Source organism: Candoia aspera, chromosome 2 (assembly GCF_035149785.1).
Source record: "Candoia aspera isolate rCanAsp1 chromosome 2, rCanAsp1.hap2, whole genome shotgun sequence".
NCBI lineage: Eukaryota > Metazoa > Chordata > Lepidosauria > Squamata > Boidae > Candoia > Candoia aspera.
This window is the reverse complement of record NC_086154.1, coordinates 41928525-41946838: the sequence shown is the minus strand read 5'-3', so window position 1 is coordinate 41946838 and position 18314 is coordinate 41928525. Positions and strand designations below refer to the sequence as shown.

The following is an 18314-nucleotide window of genomic DNA, read 5'->3' as shown; positions in this document are numbered from 1 at the left end:
TTGATGAGCTATCAATTCTATCAGAAGAATAGAACTGCTGCACTATTTATTTTTCTAGAGCTTTTTTTAATAGTAACTATGAAGGAGGAGCGACAAATTTGCTAAGTTACAGTGCTACAAAATACTCATTGGGTGGCCTGTCACAAGTCTTGCTTATATTTGACTAGCCTCTTAAAAAAGTTGTTGTTTTAAGTTACCCTTAAAATAACTCAATGGGCTTTGGGATTCTACGATGTCTATGTCTACGATTCTATTGGAATTTGCACTGGAAATGAAAAGATACTGTAGATGTCTTGTAAAGTGTCTTTGTATCTACTTCATCAGAAAAGCACACAGGCAAAGCTGTTGGAAGCGTGGAAAGCAGCCAAAAAGATTCCCAGGACTTGGAGCTCCAGGGATTCTGGGAAGTAGAGCATAACAGGTCCCTGTTCCTGCTGGCAGGCATCCCCATAAACTTCCTGACAAAATTCCTGGGGAAAGGAGATGGCTGGCAATCTACAGATTAGAAATAGGAATAGCTTACTGTCCAAAACTTGATTAACACCAGGATCCAAAGATTTGCTTTCTGTACTGATGTTCTCACAACAGTGCAAGAGCCCAGCAATAGTTCTGGTTCTCAAACTGACCCCAACTACTCTCAACAGCTTTCTCCCACTTTGTCCTGCATTTAGCATTCATTGCATTAGACCAATTGCAGAACGACCACTGCTATGAAGGACTTTAGAACCCTACAAAGTTCTCTTAGGAGGAAGAATGCAGCAAGAGCTCACCTTGTGTACATAAGCAGCAGAAGTATTGGGCTTCGCTTTGGGGTTAGTAGATTTGCCAAAGCACTCTGGAGGAAGCTGTTGTTGTTTATTCGTTTAGTCGCTTCCGACTCTTTGTGACTTCATGGACCAGCCCACGCCAGAGCTTCCTGTCGGTCGTCAACACCCCCAGCTCCCCCAGGGACGAGTCCATCACCTCTAGAATATCATCCATCCACCTTGCCCTTGGTCGGCCCCTCTTCCTTTTGCCCTCCACTCTCCCAAGCATCAGCATCTTCTCCAGGGTGTCCTGTCCTCTCATTATGTGGCCAAAGTATTTCAGTTTTGCCTTTAATATCATTCCCTCAAGTGAGCAGTCTGGCTTTATTTCCTGGAGGATGGACTGGTTTGATCTTCTGGCAGTCCAAGGCACTCTCAGAATTTTCCTCCAACACCACAGTTCAAAAGCATCGATCTTCCTTCTCTCAGCCTTCCTTATGGTCCAGCTCTCGCAGCCATATGTTACTACGGGGAACACCATTGCTTTAACTATGCGGACCTTTGTTGTCAGTGTGATGTCTTTGCTCTTAACTATTTTATCGAGATTTGTCATTGCTCTTCTCCCAAGGATTAAGCATCTTCTGATTTCCTGACTGCAGTCAGCATCTGCAGTAATCTTCGCACCTAGAAATACAAAGTCTTTCACTGCTTCTACATTTTCTCCCTCTATTTGCCAGTTATCAATCAAGCTGGTTGCCATAATCTTGGTATTTTTGAGGTTTAGCTGCAAGCCAGCTTTTCCACTTTCTTCTTTCACCTTCATCATAAGGCTCCTCAGTTCCTCTTTGCTTTCAGCCATCAAAGTGGTATCATCTGCATATCTGAGATTGTTAATGTTTCTTCCAGCAATTTTAACTCCAGCCTTGGATTCCTCAAGGCCAGCATGTTGCATGATGTGTTCTGCGTACAAGGTGAGAGGATACAGCCCTGCCGTACTCCTTTCCCAATCTTAAACCAGTCCGTTGTTCCATGGTCTGTTCTTACTGTTGCTACTTGGTCGTTATACAGATTCTTCAGGAGGGAGACAAGATGACTTGGTATCCCCATACCACTAAGAACTTGCCACAATTTGTTATGGTCCACACAGTCAAAAGCTTTAGAATAGTCAATAAAACAGAAATAGATGTTTTTCTGAAACTCCCTGGCTTTTTCCATTATCCAGCGGATATTGGCAATTTGGTCCCTAGTTCCTTTGCCTTTTCTAAACCCAGCTTGTGCATCTGGCAATTCTCGCTCCATGAATTGCTGAAGTCTACCTTGCAGGATCTTGAGCATTACCTTACTGGCATGTGCCACTGTTTGATAGTTTGAACATTCTTTAGTGTTTCCCTTTTTTGGTATGGGCATATAAGTTGATTTTTTCCATTCTGATGGCCATTCTTGTGTTTTCCAAATTTGCTGGCATATAGCATGCATTACCTTGACAGCATCATCTCACAAGATTTTGAACAGTTTAGCTGGGATGCCGTCGTCTCCTACTGCCTTGTTATTAGCGATGCCTGGAGGAAGCTACAGGATTGTATATAGGGCCTACCCAGTTGGTGATTTAAACACTGGCTGCCTCTTGAACCAGCCACATGGTCCTTTTTTGTTTTCTAAGTTACTATTTGATTGTCAATTTCTGTTGCACTCATTTCACCTAAATGATCCATATTACCACTTTCTAGCTTCAGTCACTTGCCTGCCTTTACACTGCATATTCAAGACTTCTCAAAAGACGGATAGTTTCTATTCAAGGTATTTATTTACTACTAGCCAAGATTCTTCTAACAGAGAAACAGATACAGATAAACAAGGATACAACACCAACATTGCTGCCCTTTGCTCAAGAAGAGGCTAGTCAGAAAAGTACACAGTCTGTGCTGCAAAAAAGTTAGAGTCAATCCATAGTTCCCTGGCAATAATTTGTGCTTCATTAATGTTACATAATGTGCAAAACGTGGTTGTGGTTAAAATATTCCATAATCAATAGTGCTTGCAGTTGTAGTTTGGCAACATCTGGAACATCAATTTCTCCACCTCTGATCTAGACTCATACCTAATACCTGCATTTGAATAATATCACATCCTCAAGGTGATAAAAAAAGAGAAGAAAATTAGTAGTTCTGACCATTCCTCAAGGTGTTAGATACTGATGCTGCATAAAGAAGTGTTCCATTCTAAGGCAGCCATTAAACCTAGACATTTCCATATAACTTGTACTGGAGGAGTAAGATTGATGTGCGTTGTTCCATTTTTTGTTCTAGACTATGGAATTTCTTTTGAAAGGCACTAAGTGTTTGCACTAAAAATTAATCTCTCCTAAAACATGGGCAATAAGTTAACAGAAGAAAAAGTTTAATTTTGAATATATAGTAAATGATTTGTACTTAAGCTTTGGCCAAGGCATTATAAATCTTACTGCTCTTTTATTGTAGGATCTGATATGCATGTCAGTTAATTTATGGACACAGACCTTTGTTTTTTTAGCTCATCACAGTTTCAATTAAAGTGCTAAAGTCACTTTGGACACATTGTAAACTATATGTTTATGTTATACTGTCTGTATTTTTTTCATAGTTTGTCTGATGAATGTTCTGTCAGATAAAGAGCTAGATGGTCTATTGCTAGACCTAAGATATTACATATATCTAAAACATTTTCTTAGAAGCTCTGCTTTTTTAGCTGCAGTTCTGTGTCTGCTGGTAAGTGAAAAGGCCGTTCAAATATCCAAAATACCCAATTTAAATGCAGAGACTGAAGGGGGGAAAAAATGGTAAAATAGGGTATGAAGAGAAAGGAGAGCAACTCTTCTACTGCACAAAAGTAGGTACCAGAGAAGAATGGTGTTTGCTCCATTTTCCCCGGCACATTTTGAGGTTCTGCTGCATTTCCAAATAATTGCTTTTGGGCATGAACAGTGTGGATTGGACCTCGGGAGTCCCAGGTTCAAGTTCCCATCTACCCAGGGAACTCGCTGGGAGACCTTGAATCACTCTTAGAACAACCCACTTCACAGAACTGTTGTGAAGATAAAATTGGGGGAGACCTCATGTATACTAACTTGAATGCCAAAGAAAAACAGAATAAAAGTGGAATTAGATACGTGAATAGGAACAAAAAACATACAACTAATCCAGGCGTGTGACCTACTGATCTTAACATATAGTCAGTGTATTTCACATCCAAATAAATAGCACTGGTGTTAACTTTCTGGTGAAAATGACCTATAAAGGGAAGCGTTCAGCTAAAATTGATGGAGTTGGTTGAACTTAAGCCCTATTGCTTGCACTGGGGATTTATAGCTCATTTGCTGCGGTGATTTCAACTGAACCCGCATTTTATTGCAATTTATATAGTAAATCACAATTTATTAAATTCAGATTTAACCTGCTACCGTATTCAAATGCAGACCTAGCAGCAATGCCTTTATATATGGTAGCCCTGTGAGAATCCTATGGTGAACGGACGTATCCTACAGGGCTGTTGTAATGGTTGACAGCATTACAAAAAAGCAGTTCCAAAGCATTCTTGCCACAGATGTCTTATTAACCAGACAATACCAAATGAGTAGTATAATATATGTATGTAATAAATCTTTAAACCCAAGGGGGGAGACGACATTTCACCAGCCAGGCACCAGCTGTTGATAAGTCAGCCACTGATGTCCCTTTTGGCCTGGTCTGGTTCAGGTAAGCCCTATTCACAAATGCACTCCATCTGATTCCTCAGAACTTGCTCTCCATGGACGGCTGTTTAGGGGCCACGTTTATCATCTCAGCACCTTTGGCGTCTGTTTCACTGACACTGCATGCAGACTGAAGAGGCTTTTTCACACACTTTCTGAGAGGGTCAACCTGGTGCTTATACTTTACTTCACTAAATGAAAAATGGCGGAGATCAGAGAGCTTCCTTGGGGCCTTAGAGGCAAGCAAGCAAACCCTTTTACTTCATATTTAAATTAAGAATGGACTTATTTGCCTGTTTTCCTAACTTTTTATAGGGGTTGTTTTTTTTTCTGTCTCGCTTTTGTGCTTTTTCAAAACGGAAACTTCACACATCTTCTGATCCAAAATACAACATGAAGAGAAATGCAAAGAATCTGGACAATTCCGGACCATGCATTAGTTCAAAAATACACACTAGTTTGGTTTGTATCATGATGTGAACCAAAGAAAATTGACTTTCATCCTAACGTAAGCAAGCTGAAAGCCATGCAGATTATTTTATTATAGCCTTGAAGAAATATGGGCTGCAACATTACAGTACTAACTTTTCAAGCTTCTTAATAAAATTCTAAACATATCTTAAGTTGGACCTGGGAATGCCAAGGTTCAGGGGGTAGGTCAACTGATGGAGGGGCTAACTATTAATTACACTTTTTCAGAGTGTATCAAGTATATATTTGATTTCTAAATGTAGGCTTGGAGTATTTCTTCCTCATTAGATAATTGCAGGAGTAGGGTGCAAGCGATCCATTAACTCAGCCATAACCTTGAGCCAGTCACTGAGAGGGAAAAGCTAACTTCTCTCTCAGCACTATTTATTCTGCCTTGAGCTCTGGAGAAAAAGCAGGATACAAATTTAACAAGCAATTCTAACAAATACATGTTTAGCATTATATAGTTTGGGTTGCCGTGTTATCTTCCAAGACACAACCAATCCACCTACATCGCAAGTGATTCAGAATCACCTCCTCAGCAAGAGGGCAAACTCAAATTTCATATTCATCAGCTACTAGACTGAGTCATCGCTTGCAAGAAAGAACTCCATCCATGGAATGTCACTGAGGATTCATGTAATATATTTTTCTACCGCATTAATCCTATGTCTAGAAAACAGAAATAAATGAATTTCAAACATTAGACCAGATAGAGAGGAGGAAACCACTGAGAATGAAGAATAGAAAAGGGAAGGAGAACTCATGTTCAGAGTGCTCTGACAGCTTTAATACTGAAAGCACAGAATAGAAGTCTTTAACAGTTTGTATTGATGCCTCTCATATCGGCTGCTGCCAGACATAAAAACAGAATGCGAGTAAATCAAGGTCGGCAGATGTATGGTGTGTGTAATATTGTGTGCTTCCATCCAATTAAGATTATTTGGTTCAGTAGAGGCATCCATGAGAAGAGAACAAACTTGATTCTGCAAAATCTCCCTTTTTTACAAACACACAGCTGACCCCACTGTTTATTACATTGCTCCACAGGTTCCTCAAGACCCCATTTTGGCAGGTGCAGGGCATCACACCAAAAGTGTCAGTGAAATCACCTCTTTCCTTTCCATTCACATTGGAGTATTTATTGGATCAAGCCCTTGTTCAAATGGAAGGGCACAACCTCAAAGATTTATACATTTATTACACACCTGCAGTATTTTGCAGCAAATAATCTGTACTTTAAAGATGATTTAACCACCACGACTATATAGGCCATGTACATTTAAAATTTTATTATTAAGCTAAATTTTTGGACAGGTTGGCCTAGCACTAAGAACATATATCCACTGATGATTCCAGAGCCGCCACCTCCCAGAATGCAGTTCACAGGAGGCCAGAATTTTCCTCCGAACAAATGAGGGTACGGATAGCCCTCACTTAGTGACCCTAATTGGGCCTGGAATTTCCATTGCTAAGCGAAACAGTTAGGTGAAACAGTATCGCAGTTCTGGTAGTCCTTGTTACGGTCGTTAGACGAGGACCTCACACTTCTTCTGCCCTGCATGAACTGCTGACTCCGTCCCGCTGCCTCCTCCCCAGCCAGGCCTGGCAAGCTTCCTTCAGTAGGCAAATCTCTGCCACCTGCCGCACTTGCCTCTGCTTCATCTCCCCCCACCCACCTATCTCCCCCCAATCTCTGCCCTTTTGGATGCCTTGCACTCTGCCACCACTCCCTATAGCTGACCTTCACTGTCTTCTTCCTCCTGCTGCTGGCCTGGGACCCAGTGGCTGGGTGAGGCTGCCGACCCAGGACACACACAGCAGAGCCTCATTTGTTGAAGGAAGGTTGCCAGACCTGGCCGGGGAGGAGGCAGTGGGACAGAGCTGGCGGAGGAGGCGGGGCGGTGGTGCAGGTGGCTAGCATAGCGCTGACAGCTATCACCTTCTCCCGGAAGAAAACAGTGAAGGTCAGTTGGGGGTGGCAGGGGTAGGCAGCAGTGGAGTGCTGGGTGGCCAAAAGGGCAGAGATGGGAGGGAGGGAGGAGTCGAAGCACACACTCTGGTCATAAATGCGGGCTGGTTGCCAAGTGCCCAAATTTTTATCACATGACCGTGGGGTTGCTGCAATGGCCGTAACTTCCGAGGACAGGTTGTAACTACCATTCATTCAGCACTGTCATAACTTCGAACAGTTGTTGAACAAATGGCCGTTAAGCGAGGACTACCTATGTGCCCATTTAACAAAACAAAGTAGCCTGTCACAGGGAACAGTCATTAGCATTAACAAAAGACACAGGGGCTTCAATGCAAAGTAAAAGGAATTCACTTTTAATATACAATCAAATCACAATATCTATGGAGAGGTTTGTTACTCCAGGTAACATTGCAGTTCTCCTATCAAGGTCAGCAATCTGCCTGGAAGAGAGAGGGGTTTGAACAAAGGAAACCCCACAAACAGGAATTATTAGGAACATTAAGGAACACAGTGGCCAATGTTTTTCACTGTCAATTCAGTTATGGCAAGGCCTGATGAACATTTATTTTAAAATGGGAAATCAACACACTAACATTAATTTTCTATTATTGGAAATTAATAGTATATGCAAACTTCCTGTGTCATCAGGCACATAAGACTGACCAAGTGAAAATTTTACCCATATTTCTGAATCTTTCTGGTTGTTCTGAGAAAGAAATTAATATTAATTTTCAGCATATAAAATCTTGAAGACAGCTAATGACTGAAATTTTGCTGATCCAATATCCTTGCCGATGTGGTTTTCCCAAATAAGCATTGGCTCCATCTCTGTTTTTCTTCAAGCCAACCTATAGACTGAACATGACTGGAGAAGGAGAGAAAACTGATAAAGCACTGGTGGTGTCTGCATTTCTTTTATACTGACTTCACTGCAACTTTTCTTTATTAAAACCATAGGGCTGAGGTTTCTTCTTCACAGTAAGTTATTTCACATGATACAGTATACAGAAGTGCATTCCTTGAGGGATCAGTGGAGTCAAGAGAAAAAAGAGGAGAAAAGATACATTGCCTAAGTCTGTATGTCTTTGAATATGGAAAGGAGACCACAGTCTCCGCAGTCTTTCATTAGCTCGACTTTTCTTTGCCAATAGAAGGTGTAGTTTCTAAATCTTTGCTTTGATTATCTTCTTCTTCATCTTCATCATCATCATCATCATCTTCTTGAGGATACAGATCTGGGTATTTCTGCATACATTCTTGCATTGCACGAAACTGGTCCACACAATCCGAGCCCTTAATTTCTTCCTTGCTATAATGAAAACAGGAAAATGCTGACTTGAATTGTTCCCCACAAGGACCACTAGCCATTCCACCAAGGCATGGGCAATTCCAGTTGATATCTCCATTAGGCAATATCAAACCTAAGAGGAGAGGAAAAAAGCAAGTAAATTACAAAATTATTTTACATTGGGACTTTATATTGGGACTTTACATTGGCTGGGTTCATGCACAGCAAGGCATAGATTCTTTAACCATATTCAGACTCAAGGTTTAGTGAATACAGTAGGTCATAAGCCAAACATTAGTTACATTGGCTGTTGAAATGTTTCAGTTTTTATAAGCTGCCCCAATATGTAGGCATGTTCACCATACCCTAAACCAAACAAATTACATTTTACTGAGCATTGTGTGTGATCCAAGTCACTAAGTTTCATAGTCTGTAGGAACCTAAGTGATAAATTCTGTATTTTGGAGTAACATCAACCTATTTGGTGGTGAACATACTTTTGATCTTCCTAAGAAGCCTGAGTGGTGCCACAAGAAAACAAAAGAGAAGAGCAACTTTGTTTTTAGGTCTATGGCAAAAAGGAGGAGGAGGCCACCACCAAATTTAGGATAGAAAATACTAAGCCAATGAGAAAAGGCTTTTGTTCGTTTCTTTCACAAATGAAAACTTACAGAAAAAGTTGCCTGACTGTTCAGGACATTTATAAGCACTCAAAACAGAAATGTGAGCAGTTTTCAGAAGCCAACTTTCCTTTTCCTAACCGTAGCCACAAAAACCTCCAGATGCAGGGCACTAAGGTCTGCTGCTGCCCAACTAACATGAACATGGATAGAACTGGACATGAATGGTTTTAGCTCTTGAAAGAGATCATTTGCCAACTAATGTGTAATAAACCGCCGTAAACAGAGAAAGGCTTCTCATAAAAATACGTGAAAACTAAAAGGAAGATAATTTGAATGCCAAAGAGAGAGAGAAAAAGCTAATTTGGATTTCCTAGACCTTTTATTAATGTCAAAAGTCCCTATCCCATTGTGTATATAACTGATCCTAAAGGAGAAAAGAAACCGATGACTGGAAATTACATTGTGTTTCCTTCATAGGAATGTTTGCACACGTCATTATTACATCACTCTTATGCAAATCTGTTTCCTGTTAACTGAGATCTGATTTGGATGTAACATTAAACAACAGTTCTGCATTTTATGCATAAGCTCAGACTTCTTACTGACACACACCCCTTTCCTGCCCGTATGCTGCAAGGAAGATATTAGCAGTTTTTTTCAATTATCCATAGCTGATTGTTTTATCTGCACCTGGGACTGGTTAATAATTTACTACCGTTTCAGGAAACAAGCTAGCATTGTAAACCATAATTTGAAGTTGGTTTATTTTCCAAATCATACATGTTATCATACAGCATTATTTTTATTATGACCAGGTATAGACATAAGGAGAGCAAAAGCTTCTGGTTTTCTTCTTGCAGCAGTGCCAGAATAGGGAAGGGGAGCATGAGCAAGCACAAAGCTCATTCAGAAAACACTACCCTCCAGTTTAGCATTAGGCAGAAGTGCAGTTACTATCTCAGTTTAATGGCAAAACAGAAAGAAATCTGCCTGGTTAATTAATGTCTGGGAACCTGCATAACCTGGAGAAGAGTTGGTTCATTTTTTTTTTCAGGTTGCTGATGCATCACAAACTACAGAAGCCCAGACAGGTGGCCCTTATTATCAATGTTTCTTGTATAGTGGTTGGAAAATACAGACCAAAACGCATTATCTGTTTAGTATATCTGCTGTTATTGGCAAGGTTTTTGTCTATTTTACGCATATGCAGAATGGCAGATTTTTGCACATGGCAGGCATAAAGCATTTTTTGCAGTCTTGCTATCCATGGTAGTTTGGCTAGAACAGAATCCCCATGAATAACAAGGGCCCCCTGTACAGGCAGTGAGGCTATGTGCCTGTTTTAAAGGATTCAGTATATGATGCAGTCACAGATGGCTACCAATATACCACCTTGCTTGTGTCTATGCTTGCTAAAGAATTGGAGGCTCTTAACGTAAGATTTAAAATATTAGATCTTGCCTGATTTGTTACAATAAAGAGACTGTCTCAGATTAGATATTCTTATTAATCATTCACTATGACTGATTATTATTATACTGGTTGCCTTTGTTAATTATTCAATATTGATTTGATTTTAATAATGATTTTGAAGTGCTAATACAAGGTCACCTTTATTTGCAGTACTAACTTAACATTACTTCAAAATTGTTATTCAATTTTATACAGCTTGTAAATCACTTTTCTTTTTACTCCTTTCTTTTTCTGCTATGTTTTCATTGTGCTTTCAAGTATCTATTAACATAAATAAACAAACAACTGGGGGCTCCACTAGCAACTACTGTCAATAAAAAGATTGTTGTTTATTCGTTTAGTTGCTTCTGACTCTTCGTGACTTCATGGACCAGCCCACGCCAGAGCTTCCTGTCGGTCATCAACACCCCCAGCTCCCCCAGGGACGAGTCCGTCACCTCTAGAATATCATCCATCCACCTTGCCCTTGGTCGGCCCCTCTTCCTTTTGCCCTCCACTCTCCCTAGCATCAGCATCTTCTCCAGGCTGTCCTGTCTTCTCATTATGTGGCCAAAGTATTTCAGTTTTGCCTTTAATATCATTCCCTCAAGTGAGCAGTCTGGCTTTATTTCCTGGAGGATGGACTGGTTGGATCTTCTTGCAGTCCAAGGCACTCTCAGAATTTTCCTCCAACCAATAAAAAGATACATTTTTATAATATAGTTAAATATTAGTTAAATATTAAGACTACATGCAGAAAATAGTAACATTTTCCAAAGAAAAAGATTTTCTTTCTAATCAGTAGGCATTTTTGTTCATTTTTGCAGAGTTTGTTTTTAAAATCTTAACTTAGTTTGTCCTCTATATGATAAAAAATAAAAATACATGCACAAAAGGCCAGTGCATTATAAACCCTGTTTCTCTTGATCTATAATTTTTGTACAGAATTTTTCTAATAGACATTTTATAGGCATGGCCACTGAAGAGCCACATCACAACTATAAGAAAAATGCAGTACTGATCATTAGTTTTGGATTGTTAAATTGCACATTGGTATATTAAGTTAGGTAGCTTTTCATTAGTACAAATCAAAAATTCCTCAGCTATCATTGTAAAAAACTCAAATAATAAGCACACACATAATCCACTTGACCCTCTAATGTATTATAACTTCACAGGAAAAGAAGAGTTGATTCATAAGAACAATGCAACTCCAGGAAAGCTAAAAATTGGTTCTTACAGTCAATTGTGACACACAGTTGCAAAGTAGCTTTATAGGACTAATTTAGTTTCCATTTCTATAAAACCAATTGGCTCTTTTATTTGGAAACAAGGATTGCTTCTAACAAAATTGCCTTCAACTTTTCATGTTGATTTTCCTCTGGACAGACCTGCCTTTCACTAAGGCAAATAGAAGGGTAGGGAGAGAAGCTTCAGTCATTCTTTGTTTATGTATGTATATGTGTATTCATGGCCAGTAAGCAATTCAGCTTCAAACCTTTACAGAAGCTGTGGCAGGAGTCACAAAGCAGAGATCATTTCTATCCATTCTAAACACTCTGCCCTGGCTCCTGGCCAGCAACACAGCCTGTCTGAAATTAGAAAGGTTGAAAGATGGATTTCTCCACATCCTTTGGCTATAATATACAGATGGCACTTAAGGTCTAAGAGCTGCGGGAAAGGTATCAGCAATTCCTTTTCATCTCAAGAAGGGTGCAAGGTTAACTTCAATCACATCAAGGCTGAAAGTCGTTTTTAGTATCTTACTATGAAGTGTATTAACTAGTATGCTCTAAGAATGGCTGCTTCCAATTACATAATTGAAATTATGTTTCTGACCAAGAGTCTTCCCTAATTACTTATAACATTTTGATGTATCTTCCTGATGTTGTGCCCCTTGCAATACCCTGATTTAGTAGGCAGCACTTGAACATATTGTTTCAAGTGACAAGGTTTTGATCATTGTTGGATCAGAAATAGTGCTCAAGATGAGAAAAAACAAAACACAAAAATAATTAATGAAACCATACATGAAAGCATAAAACAAAATTACAAACATTGGAAATAAAAGAGTGATATAATAAAAACAATTATTCAAAAGATTAATATTTCGCAATTCTCCAATAATTCTCCAACTTATACGTGCACAAAATAGGAAATGTATTTTATTATGAGTTCAAAGCAAAACTTTAAATATTCTGTCTGTCGGGGCAGACTCAATTGACTATCTTCTGTCAGAACAAAACTTGAAGTGTTTGGTTCCCACATTCAAGCAAAACTTTTGGAACATAACTATGTTTTGTTTCAACTCTGAAACACTCAGACACTGAAATTGGAACATCCCATTTTAAGTTTGTTTTCTTTAACTGTAACACTAAAAACACAATCACCTGAAACTTTGTTCCAAAGTCAGAATAAAACAGAGTGCTCTGTTTCAACCTCAAAATGAAACTTTTGAAACATGAATTTTGTTTCACTCAAAATGGCCATTTTGGGCTCAAAATGTTTTGTATACCTCTCATACAAACCTCTTCTTTCATGCCTGACAAGGGGCTAAGCATGAGTTGGATTAAATGCATTATGAAGGCCTTGCTGTTCCTATGGCACCACATCAGCAAAAAGACAGGTTTTTTTTCACTATCCTAATATTGTTTTTATAAAACTTAGATTAGCCTTGCCCCACAAAAGGCACAGGGGTTTCAACTGGCCTACTCAGGTTCTCCAGTGTGGCCCACAACTTGAGCATTGAGTCTGCCTTGCTAAGGCTCTATTGGCACTTGCTGCAAAGATATCAAATAATCTCCAGACTTCCTTCCAACTGAACAGCTGAAAGGTGGCAGGAATGAAGCCTAAAAATTATTAAGTTACAATCAGCACTGAGAGTTTTGTTAAAGCCACCATTCCCCAGACATACAATATATTAAAGGCACACTTTTTAATATTCATGCTATACCATAGAGTGATTGATTGATTGATTAAATTTATACACTGCTATCTCACTGTGCCAGTGACTCTGAGCAGCTTGCAAGTAAAAAAGACCATAAAAAATCCATACAAGAAATATACAAAGTTAAAAAATTAAAAAGAGAGAGCTTCCTCAAGCCACCAACCACCCCTAGGGCTGCATACCACTACTGAATCCCCAGGCTAGTTGACAGAGCCAGGTCTTAACACTCTTCTGGAAGGCCAGAAGAGTGGGGGCCAACCTCACTTCAGGGGGCAGGATATTCCACAGGGCGGGACCAATGGTAGAAAAGGCTCCCCTCCTAGACCCCACCAGTCGGAATTCTTTAGCTGACAGGGTCCATAGCATGCTTCCCTTGCCAGAATGGGTGGGATGCGTTGATATGATGGGGACGAGATAGTTCCTCAGGTAACCTGGGCCCATGCCATGAAGGGCTTTAAAGGTCATCACCAAAACTCAGAATTGGACCCGGAAGCAAACCATTACCCAATGCAGCTTGCACAGCAGAAGCATTACATGAGCAGCCCTGGAGGTACCCATAACTGCCCGTGCATGGATATACAAAGTCTACATACCCCTGGTAAAACACCAGGTTTTTGAGATGTAAAAAAATCAGATCAAGATAAATCACTTCAGATTTATCTTGGTCTCTAGGCTTTTTAAGTTTGAAACACCTGATTTAATTCAGAGGATTGATTCTACTCATGAAAACAAGGAATGTCACACAATCCTTTTTTATAATGCACATCCTATATTATACCAATTTACAGGTTTAGTATATAAGCTGCTTTACTCTGGACAAGTACAATTAATGGTGTCCATTACCAGCCAAAACCATGTGACTTAGGTTTACGCTAAGAAATAAAGCTCAAAGAGGATCATATATAAAAGACAACCAACATAGCTGTGTTTGAACTATCAGAGTGAACAAATGCTGCCCTCTAGAGATTACACTGAAATAATAGATTTTTCACCTACATTTTGAAATAATAATAATAATATGCTACCTGACTCTCAACAACTCAATTCAAAACTGACTTTTGCAAATTAGAGTATAGGAAATATGTTAAACATGAAGGAGTACATGTAAAATATACATTTTAAAAAAAACCCACTCAGCATACTTCTCACTTCATTGAGAAAATAATTCAATTTTGTTTCACTTGTAAAATGCAAAATGACAATCTGCATGTTTTCCTTTAATACTACTAAAGAGAGACTCTCCAACAACTGCAATATTCTCCATACATCATAAGTGCCTACTTCTATCTTATTCCAAGTTAATGAGGATGATGAAAGAAGAGGATAAGATTTATTCTATATCTCTAGACCCATCCACAGGACCAGAACCCCCTTTTTGAATAAAGTGTGAATAAACTGGGATGAAAGATAACAGTCTTAGCACATGAGAGAGCATATAAGTGGAAACTCATTCTCATGAAGCTGAAACGTAGGTTGCTATTATACCTCAACAGGCTCAAGGTCATTTTTTATTACAGTCTAAGAAAACATAGGAAAAACTGTTATACCCAGTATCATCCACAATATTTGGGTGTATCCATATTGAATATGGAGAAGTTAAAACACCAAAGAGATTATGCTGTATAGCCAAGGAGAGTTAGACTATTTTTTAGTTTTGAGATGTAATTTAAATGATTACCTGCTATTTTTTTAGATAATAGAGGTGCGTAATGTAACAAATCTCAACATTACTTCAGTAAAACACAAAACCCAAGACAATGTTAACATGCTTAAATAGAACCCAATGCTTATCTCCATTCCACTGACCATGATCTTCATAAGGATCATTGGGATCATCAGCCACCAGTTCAGCACTGCTTGGTGTTTCATGGTCTTCTTTGGTCACAAATATAATTCTGTCCTTTCCTAATTATTAGGGAAAAAAAGCATAACCAATATCAGAAGAGCAGATAAGGGACTAATCTGCCACAAGCTTCTGAAGAAGTTCATTGACAGACGACACTGTCCCCTGGAGACGCTTCAATATAAGTCACGTATGTCTTGACATTAACTCTGGTTAAACAAACTGAAAATCGTTAAGGATAAACATTGGGATGAATCTGAAGATACCTTAACTCCTTTGGATCCTACTTATTTCACTTTTCAATTTTTTTATCACTTGATCCAAAACTTTACTATCTATCTATAATTTTTATTAAGAATTTTGATTATAGTAGTAAAATCTAATACAAATTAAACTTTTAAAAAGAAAAGAGAATAGGAAGTAGTAAAAAGTATCCATGTACCCTTCCTTTTACTTCTAACAGTCTTAATCTTTAGTTCACTCAAATATTGTCGTAGGATTTGATTTCTTTTCATTTTTTCTCTGTCCCATCACACAGAGTTCTTCAAGGCTTTAACAAGTCTCTTTTGTAATTCCAATAGGAAAAAAATTATCCAGGTCACTCTCTTGGTTTGTCATTTGTATTTCATTTTTAAATTTTAAAAACTCAGCTAGTTTCTTTTGTAGATCCAATAAAACAGCCTTTTCTAAGACATTCTCTTGGCCTGTCAGTTGTAAATCCACTTTTGATACCATCTCTAAGTTGTCAGATAAAATTTGTTCTACATCTGTCATTTCTTCAATAATAATATTATATCTTTTGGATATAATCCATCCATAGAAACAGACATCATTACTGACATTATTGATATTTTCTGATTTCATTCTTCAAAAATCTCCTTCAATATTTTCATTGTGATAATGTTTTGCAACATTTTACAGGCTTACAGATCTTTCTTCTACCTAAAAACTTTAGTCCCGTCTAGTGTCCAGTTTTTGAAATCATGAAATTGCTTCTTTGTTGTGTCTTGTAAAAACCAAAACAGAATTGATTACCCACAAGAAGCTGTTCGTTCTTTATAATTAATTCCAAAATCTTATTGTAAAAGTTTCAATATTCCAAGTTTATCTAAACCCTTAGTCCATTTATAACTTTCTAAGATCAAAATCTTACTTAGCTTTTTGCTGTTTATTTCAGATTAAATTCTTAAGCATACAATTAAAATTTTCTTTTATTCAGAATTGAAGCAAACTCACCCAGCATTTTAAAACTTGTCATTCTGAAAGTCTCTAAGAGCTTAGAAATAGTTAATAAGCAATTTCCAAAAGCGATTAGAAAATTAGGTTTGCGAACTTAGTGTCATTTAAGTCTCCACTGCAGTTGCCAGCAATATGGCTAATTCCATTGTCTCCTGGCTCTCAAAGCCATGGAAAACCACTGTCCTGTGGGCTCCTCGCGAGGAGCAGCCGTCAGGAGCACATGTGGCCAATCTCCCACCGTGTTCTTATCTGGAGAGGTTCCAAGGAACAAGTCTACCCATGGTTCCTTGGTCTTTGCTGCAATTGTCGACTCCACTTTCATAGAACTGCCTGCAGTTCACCATACCTCCCCCAGAAGTCCACAACTTGATACAAAACATGAGAGTTAAAGACTGCGTTATTTTTAAAAATCAGATTGCTTTGTACAAATGCTTTAGAAAAAGATAGAATGCTCTCCAAAATTCCTGCTGCAACCGTCGTAAGTGCAGGCTGGTTGCCAAGCACCCAAATTGTGATTACATGACTGCAGGGATGCTGCAACAGCTGGAGCTTCGAAGATCGGTCATAAGTACTACTCATTCAGCACCATTGTAACTTTGAGCGGTTGCTGAATGAGTGGTTTAACTCTAGGACTACTTGTATGGTTTGTGAGATGGATCTACCTCAAAGGGGATGTGTGTTTTTGCTGATCTCCCTAGTTGCACATCTTAATGGTCTTGAGGCAGGAGGTGGCACTATAGAATTTATTTCCCAATTGTCATTTGGTTTTTTTTTTTTTACAAATAAGGTGCACAGACTGCGAGGGCCATTGCTCTCTCACACACTCACTCACACTAGGGTTAGTGAGGAGGGTGCCAGGAGGAAAAGACATCACCCTGGAAAATAGATAGTGACAGCAAAAACTACCAAGACCCACAGGAATGCAGGAAGGCAAGGCCAGGACCTCTAAAGCCAGAAGATTTCTGGGAGAAGAGAGTTCAGATCCAACTCTCACCCCCAAAGCTCAGTCCTGCTATTACAGGAATGTCCTAATGAAACACCTACATTCATTTATTTCCTCTGATGGGACAGCATAAATTTTATTCATTCATTTATTTTCTATCTCACTTTTATTATTTTTATAAATAACTCAAGACAGGGAACATACCTATTCCTCCTTCCTCTTCCTCTTTTCCTCACAACAACAACCCTGTGAGGTGGGCTAGGCTGAGAGAGAGTGACCGACCCAAAGTCTCCCAGCCGACTCTCGTGCCAACCTCCTTGCCCCTTCCGGCACGGCCCACTGTTTCTCTGGGCTCCAGAAGGCAGAACCGCGTCGCGGCTCGAGGACATAAAGGCCCAGCAGGAGCACAGTCCAAGGAGCCGGCCCGACCGCGGCCATCGCCTCCTTCCTCCTCGCGCAGCCCCTTCCCTCCTCGCGCGCCCCGGTACCTTCTTGCCTGCAGTAGGACATGTCTAGGGCGAGCTGGGAGCGACTCCGAATGACCCAATGAACGACCCGTTAATCGGCCACAGCTACCCGGCAGCACAGCGAAGCGCACGCCTCTTCCCTCGCGCTCGCAGGCTCCCTCGCGACAACCTCTCACCCAGAGGGAAGGACCCCAAAGAGAAGCCCTGAAGCCGCCTGAGCGCCTCTCTCCCCCGGGCATTCACATCCGCAAGGGGGCCCACGAATCACGCAGCCCCGCGTCAGCTGGAGCACAGTCTTTCCTCCTGAGTGGCCCGAAGTTGAAGGGGGAGAAATGAATAGAAAACCGAGCAGAGCCGTTATTCATAACGGACTACATGTTCCAAGAGGCTATGCGAAAGAACCGGTCCTTCCGCCGCTTTCCCGACAAGCTTTGCGACCTATGCGGGTTCTCAGTTTCTTCTCTCCTTCCCGCCTTTGTATGCCTCGAAAGTTCAATGATATTCCCAGGAATGCTTTGCGAAGGACAGGCACGTCAGGACTCTATTTCCCAGCATGCTCCAGAGCTACATTTTTCGCCTCCCTCCTCCTCTAT

General features: G+C 39.8%; 1 protein-coding gene across 1 annotated transcript; it reads right to left on the bottom strand.

The window, feature by feature from the left end:
* Nucleotides 1-7256: 7256 nt before the first annotated feature.
* On the bottom strand, nucleotides 7257-18121 carry CHCHD4 (coiled-coil-helix-coiled-coil-helix domain containing 4). The gene is made up of 3 exons (XM_063291669.1): nucleotides 17743-18121; nucleotides 15036-15134; nucleotides 7257-8340 (listed from the first exon to the last, which is right to left on the bottom strand). The coding sequence occupies exons 1-3, from the start codon at nucleotides 17762-17764 to the stop codon at nucleotides 8045-8047; spliced, it is 417 nt and encodes a 138-aa protein (XP_063147739.1). The 5' UTR covers nucleotides 17765-18121; the 3' UTR covers nucleotides 7257-8044.
* Between the last annotated feature and the right edge of the window lie 193 nt (nucleotides 18122-18314).